This window comes from Hemiscyllium ocellatum, chromosome 16 (genome assembly GCF_020745735.1).
Source record: "Hemiscyllium ocellatum isolate sHemOce1 chromosome 16, sHemOce1.pat.X.cur, whole genome shotgun sequence".
Lineage (NCBI taxonomy): Eukaryota > Metazoa > Chordata > Chondrichthyes > Orectolobiformes > Hemiscylliidae > Hemiscyllium > Hemiscyllium ocellatum.
In genome coordinates this window covers 77,789,991-77,806,287 of record NC_083416.1, presented here as the reverse complement: position 1 = coordinate 77,806,287, position 16,297 = coordinate 77,789,991, and the positions used below count along the sequence as shown (strand labels likewise).

Here is a 16,297-nt window from a genome sequence, read left to right as displayed (position 1 = left end):
GCAGTCAGCCTGTAACCAGTGGTGATGTGATTAAGGCAAACCATATAAATGTAATTAAAAATGAAACAATGAACAGACTCAAAAGCATGATATGGAAATGGCAGTATTGTAAATATGTGTGGTTGGGTCCCTGATTCTTTCGAAATGACAGGGCTATTATACTTTGAGCAATTTTATTTTTTCATTTTGGAAACAATTTTTGGATGAAGATAAAATCCTTTGGGCTATCTTCCATACCTTTTCAGCACCTTTTGATGCATCCATTGTTGCCTGTGTTGAACAGTAAGCCCAGTGAACTGGTCTCACTTCTAGTCCTAGTTTGGCTGCTCACTAAGGGCAAAACTTGTCAGACTCCCAATCACAGAATGATCTACATTTTTCTGTCCAGTGAGTGAATGTTCATTTGCTCTCAAGCAAGTCCTTTTGCCAGTGTCCTTGATTGTGAATGGGTATGTTGACATTTGACTCAAGTTTCTTGCCTTTTTCCACCTCAGTCTATCCATTGTTGAAGTCTTGAATATACTTTGGGTGGTCTACTTGCCATCTTCCAACCTCTGGAGAGTCAACTCAAATTCTTCTGTTCTCATTCTTTACCAGGTGTATCACCTGTCATTGCTAATCTGCATTGACGACTAGTCTCCCAGTGTCTCTATAAATTATTATTCTAGTGTTTAAATGCTCCAATCACCTCCCTGTATCTGTAACCTTTCCAACATTTCAGTCCTGCCAACTCCTCCAACCTAACTTCCCTATGACTATAGTTTCTTGTAAGCCTTCATTGTTGGTAGCTGTGCTTCAAGTGAATATGTGCCACTCCCAAGAGTTTTTTCCCTGGTCTCCCCAGTTGTTTTTCTTCCTCAAAGTCATTGTTTCAACCAGAGCTTGATTGATGCATGCAGTAGATTTTTCTTTAGGGCTCTGTGGCTGCATTTCATATTCACTCTGACTTTCTTTTGGACATTTTCCTGTTAAGTGGGTGCCATGTAAATGTAAGTTATTGTTGCCTCATCTGTTAACATTCAGTCATAAGGAAAAGAAAGGAGAGAACTCATGCAATTCAGAATATCCCAAAGCATTTACAATCAATGGAGTACTTTGGGCATATAGTCAGCATTGTAATGTTGAAAATACTACAGCCATCATGTGCATAAAAAGCTCCAAGAGCAGGAATGAAATAACAAAGAGATGATTTGCTTTTTAGTATGGTATAAGTCCCTTGAGGATTTCTTCCTCTCGATGCAATCTTCTCTGATACTGCAGCACTTTCTCAGTATTGTAGTGAGGGTTTATGTGTGGTATTTGGGCTCAGGTCCTTGGGTTTGTGCTTGAACTGACAAATTTCTGATTCAGGTGAAAGTGCCACCCATTCAGCCCCAGCTGCCACTGTATTTGTGGATTTTGTAATTCGTCACTAAGCAGTTGGATTGCCAACAGTTTTCGTTGGATATTGTGCAGCTGCTAATGGTCTACCTTATGGTTTCTAGGTGGACTCCCATTACTGTCCAAGCTGTCTGGAGAACATGCCATCGGCTGAAGCAAAGCTCAAAAAGAATAGGTAAGCAGCTTTGTCTGTTACCAGCGATTCCAGCTATCGTAACAAGTGCTGTCTGGGCTTGTGAAATTAACTGGTGTCCCATTGGGAATTGCATCCCATTTCCTTGAAAACTGTGCAGTTGGTTTCATCATGCAATTCAATGCTTAAAGCTAGTGTCTAGATTCTATACATTGGGTAACGATGAGATGCAGTGATAATATCAGTAGGCTTGAAATCTAAGATAACCAAGATTATATTCTGGGGGATATGGATTCAAATTGCACCATGGGCAGGTAGTAAAATTTGAATTCAATAACTATCGGGAATTTTTAAATAAAAGCTAGTCTACTTCATGTAACCATTGTTCATTATCATTCAAGCCCATTTGGATCACTAATGTCCTTTGGGGAAGGAAATCTGCCATCATTATCTGGTCTGGTTTACGTGTAACCCCAGACCCACAGCAATGTGGTTGACCCTTAAACTGCCCTCTGGGCAGTTTGGGATGGGCAATAAATGCTGACCAGTTAGTAATGGCAACATCTCACAAGTGAATTTTAAAATCTAATCTCTCCTGACATTAAATTTGCGTCCACTGGTCACAGACCCACTTGTCAGTAACAACAGTTTCTTCCTGATTGTTAGGTTTACAAAATCTTAACTTCAATCCTAGGTTTTCTATCCCAGTTTCCATAGCTCTGTCCACAGAGCTTGTAGAGTCAGGAGGTTATGCCTGAGTGGGATATAGATCAAGTGTAGTGGCAAATTTGGTTCACATGGCACATTATAAAGTCTTAGAACCGTATCGCATGGAAACACACCCTTTGGCCCAACCAAAGTCTTTCCCAAGTTTAAATCTGGATTGAGAGTCAGCTTCTGACATCGAGCTATCAATCTAAAAATAAATTAAATTGCCTTGTTATACAAGGGCTGCTTGCTAGGGGGAATTATAAGTTATTGGTTCAGTCATTGGTAATTTCTGAAGGAGAAAACTACTCTAGCAATGACTCATCAGAAACTAAGGGACAGGATTTTCAAAAGCTTAGTAAGAGGCATGTGATCAGGAAACTTTGCCTGAGTGAAATGTAGACCAAGTATAAGAGTGCATATTGTTCATAAATCATTGGGAAAAAGTGCCTTAAGTAAGAAATATACATAAACTTGGAAAATGTCTTGAACGTTAGACAGACATTTCAATACTAGTAAGATTTTATTAATATTTGTCGAGTTTATTAGTATTGGTAAAGTTTCTTTTTAAGCAATGGTAAAGTTAAGTAATAAATAAAAGATTGACAGGGCTAGTTCAATCTCAAGTATGCACTTCCTTTGTTATCTGGGAACTCCAGAGTGTTTCCCGTGACCTTGGTTGCCATTTGTAGTGAAAGAGTCACTGACAGCATCTCAGGCTCCAGATTTTGGAACTTGAACAGCAGCTGTGATGCACTGTGAGACTGACAGATAACATGTGGAATGGATGATGCATTGGGAACTGGGAGATAGTGCAGGAGTCCCCTGAGTGCTTTCAGCTCTCCAACTAGTGTCTGTTCTGAATCCTACTGAGTGAGTTGGTCCATTTGGGTAATGCATTGGAGTCAAGTGGCTCAGCGGGGAAGTCTGGAAAATAAACCATAGAGATAGATAATTAAGGAAATGGAGATTTCTGTGATCGCAGCTATTATAGACCAGGATGGTACATTGTAATTTAGTGCCAGGATCGAGCCTGTTATTGAATGGCTGCACAGCTTCCTAGGGAGGCAGGGAGGGTGAACAGCCAGTAGTCATGGCCCATATTAGAACCAATGGTGTTGAAGGACTGCAGTCCTGCTTTCATAATTTCAGGAGTTAGGTAGAAAATTAGCAAACAAGACTTCAACAGTCGGAATCACAAGATCACTTCCAGTGCCATGCGCTAGTGAGTCTAGAAATGGGGTAAGGTAGATGATTGCATGGATAGAAAGTTGGTGCAGAAGGGAGGACTTTAGATTCATAAGATTTTGCTGTGAGGAAGAATGGGATCTGGACAAGCCAGATGGTTTGACTGAACAGAGCCAGAAAAATGTCATTCTGAGGCATTTTAGTTGTGCCACTATGGGTGGTTTAAACTAACTCTGCAGGAACATGGGAACCTTAGGAGATAGTATCAGGGCAGTGTGCTAACGTACCAAGTGCTGGGAGAGAGAGCTGGGATTGAAATAAAGAACAGTAAAGGGCAACCTCAATTATCCAAATGACACAGGCGGGGAGTGTTTTGTTCGGATAATAGAATGCTCGGATAACACAGTTTACCCAAGCATTGGGACCTTGAGATCTTGTTCGGATAATTGATGTTCAGATAATCGAGGTTGTACTGTAAATTAGTAGAGGGGGTCACAGTAAGATAGAAATTAATGAAGCCTAAATTAGGATTACTGTGCATGTATGAAAGCCCATGGAATGTGGTAAATAAGATTGAATTGGAAGTGCAGGCTGCCAAATGGCTAGAACAGAGACCTGGCACCAAGAAGGACAGGACTGGATGTTAGATATTTCTGAAGATAATATGTAAAGAAAAGATAGGAAAGGAGGGAAGGGAGGGGTGACATTATTGAAAAAGGAGGGTATTGCACTTCTGAAGACAGAATGTGCCTTGTGTGGATCATGACAGAATCGATTTGTCTGGAGCCAAGGGACAAAAAGGGTACACTTACGTTGCTCAATGTAGTCTGTGGGCAAGGACAAAGAGCTCCAAATTTGCAGGGAAATTGCAGAGAGGTTCAAAATTGTAATTATAACTAACTTCAAGACTTTTTTGATTGGGCTAATGCTTTAAATGTGGCGTATAAAGGTTTCCAGAAGGCATTTAATGCATGCCACACAACAGCCTTTTAATTGAAATTAGACTCATGGAATAAAAGAGACAGTAGCAAAATTGGTGCAAAATTAGCTGAGTGAGAGGAAACAAAGTAATGGTTAATGGAATTAATTCAAGGGAACATTTGTAGTGGAGATTCTCAGAGTTAGTTTTGGGATATTTGCTTTTCCTATTAATGATCTAGGGTACAAGGGCACAGTTTCAAAATTTGCAAATAATATGAAACTTGGAAGCATCGTAATTGTCAGGAGAATAGTGTTGAACTTCGAAAGGACTCGAGTAGGTTGGTGGAGTAGGTGTTATGCGCTGAAGATAAATGTGTGTTGAAAAATGTCTAAGTTCACACTTAGTGAGAGCTTAATTTCAGTTAACCACTCTCCATAAACCCCTCCGTTCACTGTTTACGAGCTCACATATTTAGTCAACCATGTTGCACGTTCTCCCCGTGTCTGCATGGGTTTCATTTAGGTGCTCCAGTTTCCTCTGCCGTCCAAAGACTCTGTATATTAGGTGGATTGGCCACACTAAATTGTCCTAGTGTCCAGGGATATGCAGGCTAGATGGAACAACCATGGTAAATGTGGGGTTACTGGAATAGAGTGGGAGGGTTGTTGCAGATTTGATGGACCAAGTGGCCTCTTTCAGCACGATAGGGATTCTATGAATTCATAGCCAATTAACATTTAATTGATATGTTCATCACCTGTTCTCTTGTCCCATTAAGTCTCAAGGGTCCCGTCAGTCCGTAGTAGATGATAGCAGAGTGGTTGGGTGGCACGTGGAGTTTAATGTGGAAAAGTGAAGTGTCATGTACATTGGTATTCAGAGCATGGAGAAATATAAAATAAGGCATACAACTTTAAAAGGGGACAAAGGAACCTGGACAAGTCATTAATGTTTGCAGGTTAGGTTGGGAGGGTAGTTAGAGTCATAGAGATGTACGGCACGGAAACAGACCCTTCGGTCCAACTTGTCCATGCCGACCAGATATCCCAACCCAATCTAGTCCTACCTGCCAGCACCCAGCCCATATCCCTCCAAACTCTTCCTATTCATATACCCATCCAGATGGCTTTTAAATGTTGCAATTCTAACAGCTTCCACCACTTCCTCTGGCAGCTCATTCCATACACGTACCACCCTCTGTGTGAAAAAGTTGCCCCGTAGGTCTCTTTTATATTTTTCCCCTCTCACCCTAACGCTATGCCCCCTAGTTCTGGATTCCCTCGCCCCAGGGAAAAGACTTTATTGATTTACCCTTTCCATGTCCATCATGATTTTGTAAATCTTAATAAGGTCGCCCCTCAGCCTCTGCGCTCCAGGGAAAATAGCCCCAGTCATAGAGATGTACAACATGGAAACAGACCCTTTGGTCCAACCCGTCCATGCCGACCAGATATCCCAGCTCAATCTAGTACCACCTGACCGCGCCCGGCCCATATCCCTCCAAATCCTTCCTATTCATATACCCATCCAAATGCCTCTTAAATGTTGCAATTGTACCAGCCTCCACAACATCCTCTGGCAGCTCAGTCCGTACATGTACCACCCTCTGCGTGAAAACGTTGTCCCTTAGGTCTCTTTTATATCTTTCCCCTCTCACCCTAAACCTCTGCCCTCTAGTTCTGGACTCCCCAACCCCAGGGAAAAGACTTTGCCTATTTATCCTATGCATGCCCCTCATAATTTTGTAAACCTCTATAAGGTCACCCCCTCAGCCTCTGACACTCCAGGGAAAACAGCCCCAGCCTGTACAGCCTCTCCCTGTAGCTCAAAGCCTCCAACCCTGACAACATCCTTGTAAATCTTTTCTGAACCCTTTCAGGTTTCACAACATCTTTCCGATAGGAAAGAGGCCAGAATTGCACGCAATATTCCAACAGTAGCCTAACCAATGTCCTGTACAGCCACAACATGACCACCTAACTCCTGTACTCAATACTCTGACCAATAAAAGAAAGCATAACAAATGCCGCCTTCACTATCCTATCTACCTGTGACTCCACTCTTAAGGAGCTTTGAACCTACACTCCAAGGTCTCTTTGTTCAGCAACACTCCCTAGGACCTTAACATTAAATGTATATGTCCTGCTAAGATTTGCTTTCCTAAAATGCAGCACCTCGCATTTATCTGAATTAAATTCCATCTGCCACCTCTCAGCCCATTGGCCCATCTGGTCCAGATCCTGTTGTAATCTGAGGTAACCCTCTTCGCAGTCCACTACACCTCCAATTTTGGTGTCATCTCCAAGCTTACTAACTGTACCTCTTATGCTCACATCCAAATCATTTATGTAAATGACAAAAAGTAGAGGGCCCAGCATCTATCCTGATGGCACTCCACTGGTCACAGGCCTCCAGTCTGAAAAACAACCCTCCATCACCACCTTCTGTCTTCTACCGTTGAGCCAGTTCTGTATCCAAATGGCTAGTCCTCACTGTATTCCATGAGGTCTTACCTTGCTAACCAGTATCCCATGGGGAACCTTGTCGAACACCTTACTGAAGTCCATATAGATCACATCTACTGCTCTGCCCTCATCAATCTTCTTAGTTACTACTTTAAAAAACTCAATCACAATTCAACCTCTCCCTATACCTCAAATCCTCCAACCCTGGCAACATCCTTGTAACTCTTTTGAAATCTTTCAAGTTTCATAACATCTTTCTGATAGGAAGGAGACCAGAATTACATGCAATATTTCAACAGTGGCCTAACCAATGTCCTGTTCAGCCGCAACATGACCTCCCAACTCCTGTACTCAATTCTCTGACCAATAAAGGAAAGCATACCAAATGCCGTCTTCACTATCCTATCTACCTGTGACTCCACTTTCAAGGAGCCATGAATCTGCACTCCAAGGTCTCTGTGTTCAGCAACACTCCCGAGGACCTTACCATTAAATGTATACGTCCTGCTAAAATTTGCTTTCCCAAAATGCAGCACTTCATATTTATCTAAATTAAACTCCATCTGCCACTTCTCAGCCCATCTGGTCAAGATCCCGTTGATAAAGTGTGCTGTATCTGAGGGTCTATTAGTGGTGTATCGAATATAAGAACGAAGAGGTTTTATTGAGCTTTATAAATCACTAGTTCAGCTACAGCTGGATATTGAGCCCAATTCTGGCTATTGCGTTTCAGGAGAGAATGTTCTTCTTAGTATCCCACAAAGGATAGAGAACAAGAGGGCAAAGGTTTAAAGCAAAAAAATGCAGAAGTCACATTGAGGAAAACCTTTATGTATTGATTGGCTCGAATCTGGAATGTCCTGAGAGTGTTGTGGAGGCAGTTTCAAAGGAGACATTCTGAAGGAAATCAGCCTTATTTGAAAAGGAAAAAAAATGTTCAGGATTGGGAAGAGAAGGTAGTTGGTGGGATGCTCACTTGGAGAGCTGAATCAGAAGTGATGGGCTGAATGATTTCCTCCCACACCGTAGCAATTCTGTGACTGAAATTGTCTTCCATTCTCATTTTCACCAGCGCTCCTTTTTGTGTGAGTGACTGATTTCCAGCAGTTGATTATTTCATAGTTGGTTAGTTAGGTTGACCTCATTTCTGCTGTTTGTCTTTCACTTGTGCTTTGTAGGTGTGCTAACTGTTTTGACTGCCCTTGCTGCATGCATACTCTCTCCACAAGAGCCACCAATATCCCAGCACCACTCCCCGATGACCCAGCCAAGACCACCATGAAGAAAGCTTACTACCTGGCTTGTGGTTTCTGCCGCTGGACTTCTAGGGATGTTGGCATGGCTGACAAATCTGTGGGTAAGTAATACCGTTTCAGCTGTGTGATGGTGAAGGCATGATAGAGATCATTTTGACAGCTTTTCAAACAACTGGCAAAATGGCTGCCTCGTGTTCAGTGTAGTGCTATTTTATTTGCAAGCAGGAAGAACCTCAAGGGGAGCTGGAGGAATATAAGCTATCAGTGAAAATCAGCCTTTATTCACTGCTGCCATTAGTTGGTGTGTGAGCACAATTAAGAACCCTATAGAGAATCTGACAACTGCACTCCTTGCTTCTTAAAGTGACCTCAGCACTGACCTCTGGCCAACCTTCCTGGACCCTCCATGATTGTGTAATTTTCTACATGCCTTATGCAATGTCTATGATATTCTGTTGAAATAGTTTTATGTACAGGATGTAACCAAGTAAACTACTAAGCAAAGTTTCAGTTATGTTATTGCTTTACACAGTTTTAACTGATGACTTCAATTTTTTTTTAATGGAGTGCCTTTCTTATGCTTATTTTATCAAACACTGCTCCTTAGGTGAAGGTGTATTGTTGTGGTTGCAAATACGGAAAGGATGAGACTTGCAAAATCCTGTAATTCTGACCAGTATTGACCATGTCTTTCTGATGGTTGACCTTGCCTCTTCCTATCTGTAATCAATAAAACTGAGTGAGCAACATTTCTGAATGTGCTGAGCATGAACCCACTGTTGTGTTATGTTCAGTGCTGGGTTCCAACATCTAGTCCTCAACAAAGACCATCTCCATTCCATCTATGTCATTTCTCAGTCACAGTTGTACTGCAATGCACTCTGCCCTTTCATTCAGTTTTGAGTACAAGGCGTTTGAATTCTCAGTTCTGAGTCAGTTTGTGGGTTGATGCCTTATTCTAGAGATTTGAGTGTATCATCCAGGCTGACACTGCTTGTGCAGTGCTAAGGGGTGCTGTCATTTTGATCAGATGGTAAACCACTGCTGAACTGCCCCCTTGTGGAATTAAAATATTCTTTTAGTTCTCTCCAAAGAAGAGCAGGAAGTGTTCTCCAGTGTCCTGGGTGCACAATGTTTACAGATTACCTGGCCATTATTGCATTATTGTTTGTGAGAGTTTGTTATATACAAATTGGCTGGTACATTTCCCTGCATTATAACAGGGACTGCACTTCAAAAGTATTCATTGACATAAAGCGCTTTCACAGCCATAAAAGGTACAAGGTAACTTTTCTGTTTTATGGGATTCGCTTGAATCAGACTGCTCTCATTACCCTGTTTGTGTAATGCTATATTAGCAACATCATGTGATGTACTAACCACATTCTTTTTCCTCCAGCCAGCGGAGGATGGCAAGAACCAGAGAATCCTCATACCCAGAGGGTGAGTTTGATGTGTAAATAAAACATGAATGTAGTGTTTCGCTGTGGTTCCCCAGCACTCATTTCCTGTACTTACTGACTAGTTCTGGGGTGCAGCCCCAAGGTTTCTGGATACCTAAGTGCATGAACTGAGACAGCATGTGGACACATGCTTCAACTAAATATATATTGAGAGTAGGGGCACCAAAGCCAAATCATACACCATCCTCACTTTTTCCAGTAGGAACTGTGAGCAATAGGAGCAAGAGAATAGGCTGTTTAGCCCTTTGAACCTGTCTCGCCATGTAAAAAGTTCTAGCTTAATTTCACCTTCCTACCCTTTCCTCCTAGCTCTTCGCTCTCTTGGTGTCCAACTGATAGTAATTGGGAGTCTGGTTAATTTCACTTCACCTTTCCCAGTCCTGGGATAAACGAACTGGATTATAGCATCTCTTCCAAAATGAAGATTGGCTTTTGGTTTAGTTCTTTAGTCCTAGAGTGGTTGCTGTCATCATTATGCAAGCTGTGGGTGAGCGGGTACAGGTTTAAGTTTATTATTCAGTCTGCTGATGTGTCCAGTAGGTTCTGTGTCATGGAACTGGCTAAGTGGCATTTCCAGCTTTCCACATTGTTTGCTTGTTAGAATGTGGACCGGAAGTTAGGGTTCTGGTAATAATCAATGCTAGATTGTATTCCATGTTTTGAGTTGTGAAAAGATATAAATAAGTTCCTTCAGCTGCTGTGATGGGATTCAGGCTTGTTTCTGGATTGTTAGAGTTAGCTAAATGGATTACTGGGCCCGTGTCACAACCTTCATGCTACATAAACAATTTGAGAGTCTCAGTAAACATCTACAAGTTTTGCTATATTGAGTTTGAAAGTTTTATTATTTAATTTTTGCAATTGCAAGCAGACATGGATAATGTTTACACTGCTCATATTTCTCAGTGATACAACAGAGATTGCTAAAAATTTGTCCTGTATTTTCAGGTTGCCAATTCTGACTGGCTAATTCAATTGCCAGTGAAGGGAGTCATTATGCTTGAGATCCCTCAGTGTGGATTTTTTATGGAAGTTCTAAACTGTTTTTATCCTCCTCAACAGATCAATAAATTGCTGGAATATTACCACCAACTGGCACAGAGAGAGAAGATTGAACGTGATCGCAAGAAGCTGGTTAGACGCAGAAACTATATGCCACTTGCCTTTTCTGTGAGTTCTCCCTGAAGGAATCTTGTGTCATATCTGTTGACTTATTGAAAGAAATAGGAGAAGTAGCATTGATATCAAAACAGAAAATGCTGTAAAAGCTAAGCAGGTCGAGCAGCAGCTACGAAGAGAGAAACGGCGTTTATGTTTCAAGCCCCTTCTGGAAAATGTCAAATTGGACTTGAGACACCAACTTGTGTTTCTCTACTTGTAGGTGCTGCCAGACCCGCTGAGTTTCTCCAACAGTTTGTTTTTATAGCCAATCTCCAGCATTTTTATTCTATTCAAAAGTAGCTTTCATTATTGGTAGTGATTGCCTTTGGCCATTAACCTCCCTGCTTATGTCAGGAGATATGAGAACCTGACATGACACATGACCTTGATCTGTACATCCTTTCTGTAGCCCCTTAGCTGCCTTCTGATGCTTCCTTGCAACCCATAAAGCCCACTTCTCTATTGCCTCAAAACTTGACTTTCCAAACTCATTCGCTGTCTCCACAACTTGTAACTCTTTCATACCATTATGGCCTGTGTCTTCATGGGGAGGTGATGGCCTAATGGTGTGTTATTGCTAATAACATTCGTATTAATTCAGAAACTCAGCTTAAAATCTGGGTACCCGGGTTCAAATTCTGCCAGGGCAGATCGTGCAATTTGAATTTAATTTAAAAAAATGGAATTGAGAATCTACTATAACAGTGAAACCACTGTTGATTGTTGGGAAAAGGCTCACTAATGTCCTTCAGGAAGGCGATCTGCCATCTTCACCTGGTCTCGCCTACATGTGACCCCAAACCCACAGAAATTTGGTATTTTTAACTAACCACTGAAATGGCCTTGCAGAACACTCTGTTGTAGCAATCTCAACAAAGTCCCAAAAAAATAGAAACCAAACTACCTGGCATTGACCTAGGCTTTGGAAACAGCAGCAACAAAAACAGCCCTATCAACACTGCAAAGTCCTCCTTCCTAATATCGAGAGGCTAGTGCTAAAATTGGGAGAGCTGTCTCACGGGCTATTCAAGCAACAGACTAACATTGTCTGTAAGATATGATTCCAGGAGTATGGCTGTGTCCCAGATACCACCAACCCTGGATATATCCTGCCCCATTAGCTGGACAGACCCAACAGAAGTGACTGCTCAATGGTATATAGTCAGGAGGGACTTGTTGAGCAAGTCCTCAACGTTGGCTCCAGACACCATGAAGTCTAATGACATAGCTGTTAGACTGAGTCTGTGACAGGTGGTGAGGGAACCAGCAAGAGGAAAAGTCATACTTGACCTCTTCCTTACCAGTCTTCTGGCTGCAGATGCATTTGTCCATGACAGGATCAGTAAGAGTGACCACCACATCATCCTTCTAGAGACATGTTCTTATCACATTGTGAACACCCTCCGTTATTTTTTGTGACACAATGTTACATGGGAAAGACTTTGAACAATTCATGACTGGGCAACCATAAAGCATAGTGGGCCATCCAGCATGTACTGCAGCACAATCTACAACCACGTGGCTTGGCATATCCCCCACTCAAACATTACCATCAAGCCAGGGGATCAACCCTGGTTCAGTGGAGAGTGCAAGAGAGCATGCCAGGAGCAACACCAGGCATACCGAAAATGAGGTGTCAACCTGGTGAAGTTACCAGTCAGGACAGATTGTATGCCAAACAGCATAAACAGCAAGTGATAGAGCTGAGCGATCCCACAACCAAGAGATCAGACCTAAGCTCTGCAATCCTGCCACTTCCTGTTGTGAATGGTAGTGGACAATTAAACAATTTTCTCAAGGAGGAGGCTTCACAAATATCTCCATCAATGAAAGATGATGGTAGTGTTCCCATATATCTGCTGCCCATTTCCATCCAGAAGGACAAGACAGCAGATACATGGAACACAACCACTAGCAAGTTCCCTCCAAGCCACTCACCATCAGCCGGTCAAAATCCTGGAATTCTCGCTGAGGTATTGTGGGTGTATCTACAGCGTGTGGACTGCAACAGTTCAAGAAGGCAGCTCACTATTACCTTCTCAAGGGGCAACTGGAATGGGCAATAAGTACTGGGCAACCAGTGATACTCATGTCCCACAAGTGAATAAAGTAACCTACACAAAATCCTGCTTGTTCTCCAGCCCAACTGGCTGTTGGTGCTTCAGTGAAATCTGGAATCTCTAATGCAGATTGGCAGAACGTTCCCTCAGAGTCTTGACATTTTCAAGAATGAGATTGACAGATTTTTGTTACGTGATGGTGTCAAATAGGTCAAAGGAGGGTAAAAACAGATCTGCCAGGCTAAACCAAGCTGCTTCATACTTCAAGAAGAATTTCTCACTCTTTAGTATTTCCTTCATAAGATTATCCATGCCTTTGTTAATCCTAGACTGACTACTCTAAGGCCTTCTTGAGCAATCTTCCATGTTCTGCCCACAGAGTAATGGCATCACGCAAAACACTGTTGTCAATGTTATAACTTGCAGCAAGTTGTGTTTCCCCTATCACCAGTGAGCTTTTTGTTCCTTTTGCATGCAATCTGCCAGGGTTTCTCTTCATTGTGAAGCATTTGAGATTATTTATGTCTGTGTGTAATGGGAAGGGTGTTAATTAATATGTGTAATGGTGAAATGGCTCTGTAATGCATGGTAACTTTTCTATTCTGTAAACCTCTTCCTTGTTTAAATGTAAAAGATGAAACTGACACATTCTCTGTTTTGGAATCATGTTTTGGAACTGAGCAGAAGACCAGACTGCCCTCAATCCAGCAACTCTTGCTCCCAAAAAATTAGGGAGGCTGGGGAGTCACTTAAAAACTTTAAAACTGTGATTGACAGATTTTTATGTAGATTTTAATGGATTTGGAATCATTCTGGATAGACGATGTTAAGGTAAATTGGCCTTAAAGAAGCAGAAAATCTTGCATTTCTGTAGGGTCACTCGCAGCACCTGGATGCCTCGAAGTTGGACATTCCCAACTCAAGAATTTTTGAGGCTGTTACGACTTTGTAGTTTAGGGGACGCAGCTGATCATTTGTGTCCAGCACGTGTGCTCAAATACAAGTGCAATTATTGAATTTGTCAAATGTCTTACTGATGTAGAGAGATAAATATCGTACAGGGTAGCGGAGACCCTCCCACACCTCTTTAAATTTTGGATATTTATGAACACCTAAGAGGTCAGATTGCTTTAATGTTATTAGCACAGTGTAACATCTCTCTTTACTAATTCTACACTTCTACCCATGATCTAGTTGAATGGTTAAGGAATCAACATTGAGATGCTGAATGGTTAATATTCTCAGCCATTGAGGCGCATGCACTTGATGCTAATGTTAGATAGCTGTAAAGGAAAAATGTCTTATTCTGAATCTACCCTTTGACTTTGATTCTCGGTACAGGGATCTTTCCTCAATAGTTGTATACAATCCAGGTAGGATTCACAGTGTTGATCCTTGCAGCACAGAGGATGCACATCTGCTGGCTGTTTCATTGGAGCTTCTCCCACTGACCTTATTGTGGCCCCTCCCCCTCTCATTGGGGAATCTGGGTCTTTCCAGACTGTAGTGCACTTGGTTGGAAAGTGATATCATTAGGATAAGGACCCTGAGGTTTGAAGGTTTCAATGATTATTCTTAGAGATTTGTTCAGTCAACCATGCGCAACCTTTATGTAGAATTGTGAAGCATTAGAGTGAAACTCTCCCAGCTGACCCCTTTCATTCCTGTGAAGGACCGCCATCAGCCCTGTCCAGTCAAATTTACTTATTTAGGTTGTATGTGTTAATTGCACTGTCTTAACTACATCATGATTTTTTTTGCTTCAATACTGCTGCTTCACATGTGCAGACGCACACTATACACGTTGTGGTGAGTTAGTTACTACGTTCAGTTATCCACTGTTGTTGCATCTTGACAATCCATATCATGGTCAGCATTTTACTGGGATCCTATGGTGATTTTCGATGTGTGGACCCTCCTTTGATTTAAACCTGGGGAAGAAAGTCAAACCAACTTCATTCTCTATTGACCTTTCAGAAATTTGCCTTCTGTGTTAAACAGGCAATGCTGCGGATAACTTGGGGATAATTTAGTTTCTGGAAGATTTTTATCCATAAATTATTCTGGGTTTGGAATTATTTAGTTTATTGGTTTCTGGTATTGCGATAGACTTAGGGAGTCAATCTTATTGACTTATTTGGCATATATGTTGTGTCTATATGCAGTGTTTTTTGTATGTATTTGATGTGCATGTATCATACATGATCTGTCATTTGTGTCAGTGGTCAATGCATACATTAGTATAAATTAGTACTTGTCTATGTCATGAAGTCTCCCTGAAATGTATGTCAATCCTTATGTTACTGTGATTAATGTAGTTTTTGTGTCCAACTGTTCAAAGAGTTAAAAACACTCTGTGTAAAAGACAGATTGTGTTCTTGTATTGCTGGTTGTTTAACTCTGTCTGGGAGGTTTGAACATTTCATATACATTGCAAATGACATATTTTGCAACACATATTGATTAAAATCTGATTGAAGATTTGTAGCTCGGGTATCCGTTGTTGTGGTTCTGCTCGCCGAGCTGGAAGTTTTTGCTGCAAACGTTTCGTTCCCTGGCTAGGGAACATCATCAGTGCTGTTGGAGCCTCGTGTACATCAAAGCAGCGCTTCACACGAGGCTCCAACAGCACTGATGATGTTCCCTAGCCAGGGAACGAAACGTTTGCAGCAAAAACTTCCAGCTCGGCGAGCAGAACCACAACACATACTGATACTATGGATAATTTATATTCATCAAGTTGATCATTCACTATTCTACAACACCATATCGTAACTATGCAAGCCATTATAGTTCAGTACCATGCCAATTGTAGCCTTTAATGAATTTTATTTCAGGACAAGTATGGCCTAGGTACAAGACTGCAGCGACAGCGATCTGGGGCCCCTATCATTACCCTTGCTGGGTCAACGTAAGTACCTCACTGCATGGGGCGTAGCTTTTTCGAACTCTGCAGGGAAGCTGATTACCACTCGTTTTAGCATGCTTGGTGCTTTCTGCATGAGCAGTTAACTCATTGGGCTGAGAAATGGTTGTGGTAGTGAGACATTAGATTCTGCAAAGTGTACTAGATCCCAGTTTCAATCCTGGACCGTTATTCACTGGGTTCATCCCAGCCAGGATGCGGCAGTGGACTGCAGTAAGTCTCTTGATGCTCAGCAAGGCATTTGGGGGCCATATAAGCAGAAATGTAACAGGAGCTCCCCTTCAGAAACAAAAACAGAAATTGCTGAAAAAGCTCAGCAGGTCTGGTAGCATCTGTGGACGGAAATCCAGAGTTAATACTTCAGGTCCAGTGACTGTCCCTCAGAACCCCCTTTATGGTCACTCCAATGACATCCTTGTCTGTGTTGATGAATAGGGTCACAATATTACGATGCCCGTGATGCTTCCATGATCAAAATATCTTACTCATTGGCTTAAATTCGGAATGATGATTTGGGGCAACGACAAATGGACACCAGTAGAGAAAATAATCCTAGACCTTTGCATTAGGAGATTTTCTCTACTAGCCCTTGGCTGAGAACCACGTAACAGTAGGTGAAACCCTAGTGGTATTAT

General features: G+C 41.9%; 1 protein-coding gene across 1 annotated transcript in view; it reads left to right on the top strand.

Moving 5' to 3' along the window:
- dctn4 (dynactin 4) overlaps positions 1-16,297 on the top strand; it is a 48,570-nt gene that overhangs the window by 10,767 nt on the left and 21,506 nt on the right. Inside the window, exons 2-6 of the mRNA XM_060837422.1 lie at positions 1,485-1,555; positions 7,975-8,153; positions 9,452-9,495; positions 10,578-10,685; positions 15,574-15,647. Coding sequence (XP_060693405.1) covers positions 1,485-1,555; positions 7,975-8,153; positions 9,452-9,495; positions 10,578-10,685; positions 15,574-15,647 — 476 coding nt within the window. The remainder of the gene's footprint in view (positions 1-1,484; positions 1,556-7,974; positions 8,154-9,451; positions 9,496-10,577; positions 10,686-15,573; positions 15,648-16,297) is intronic.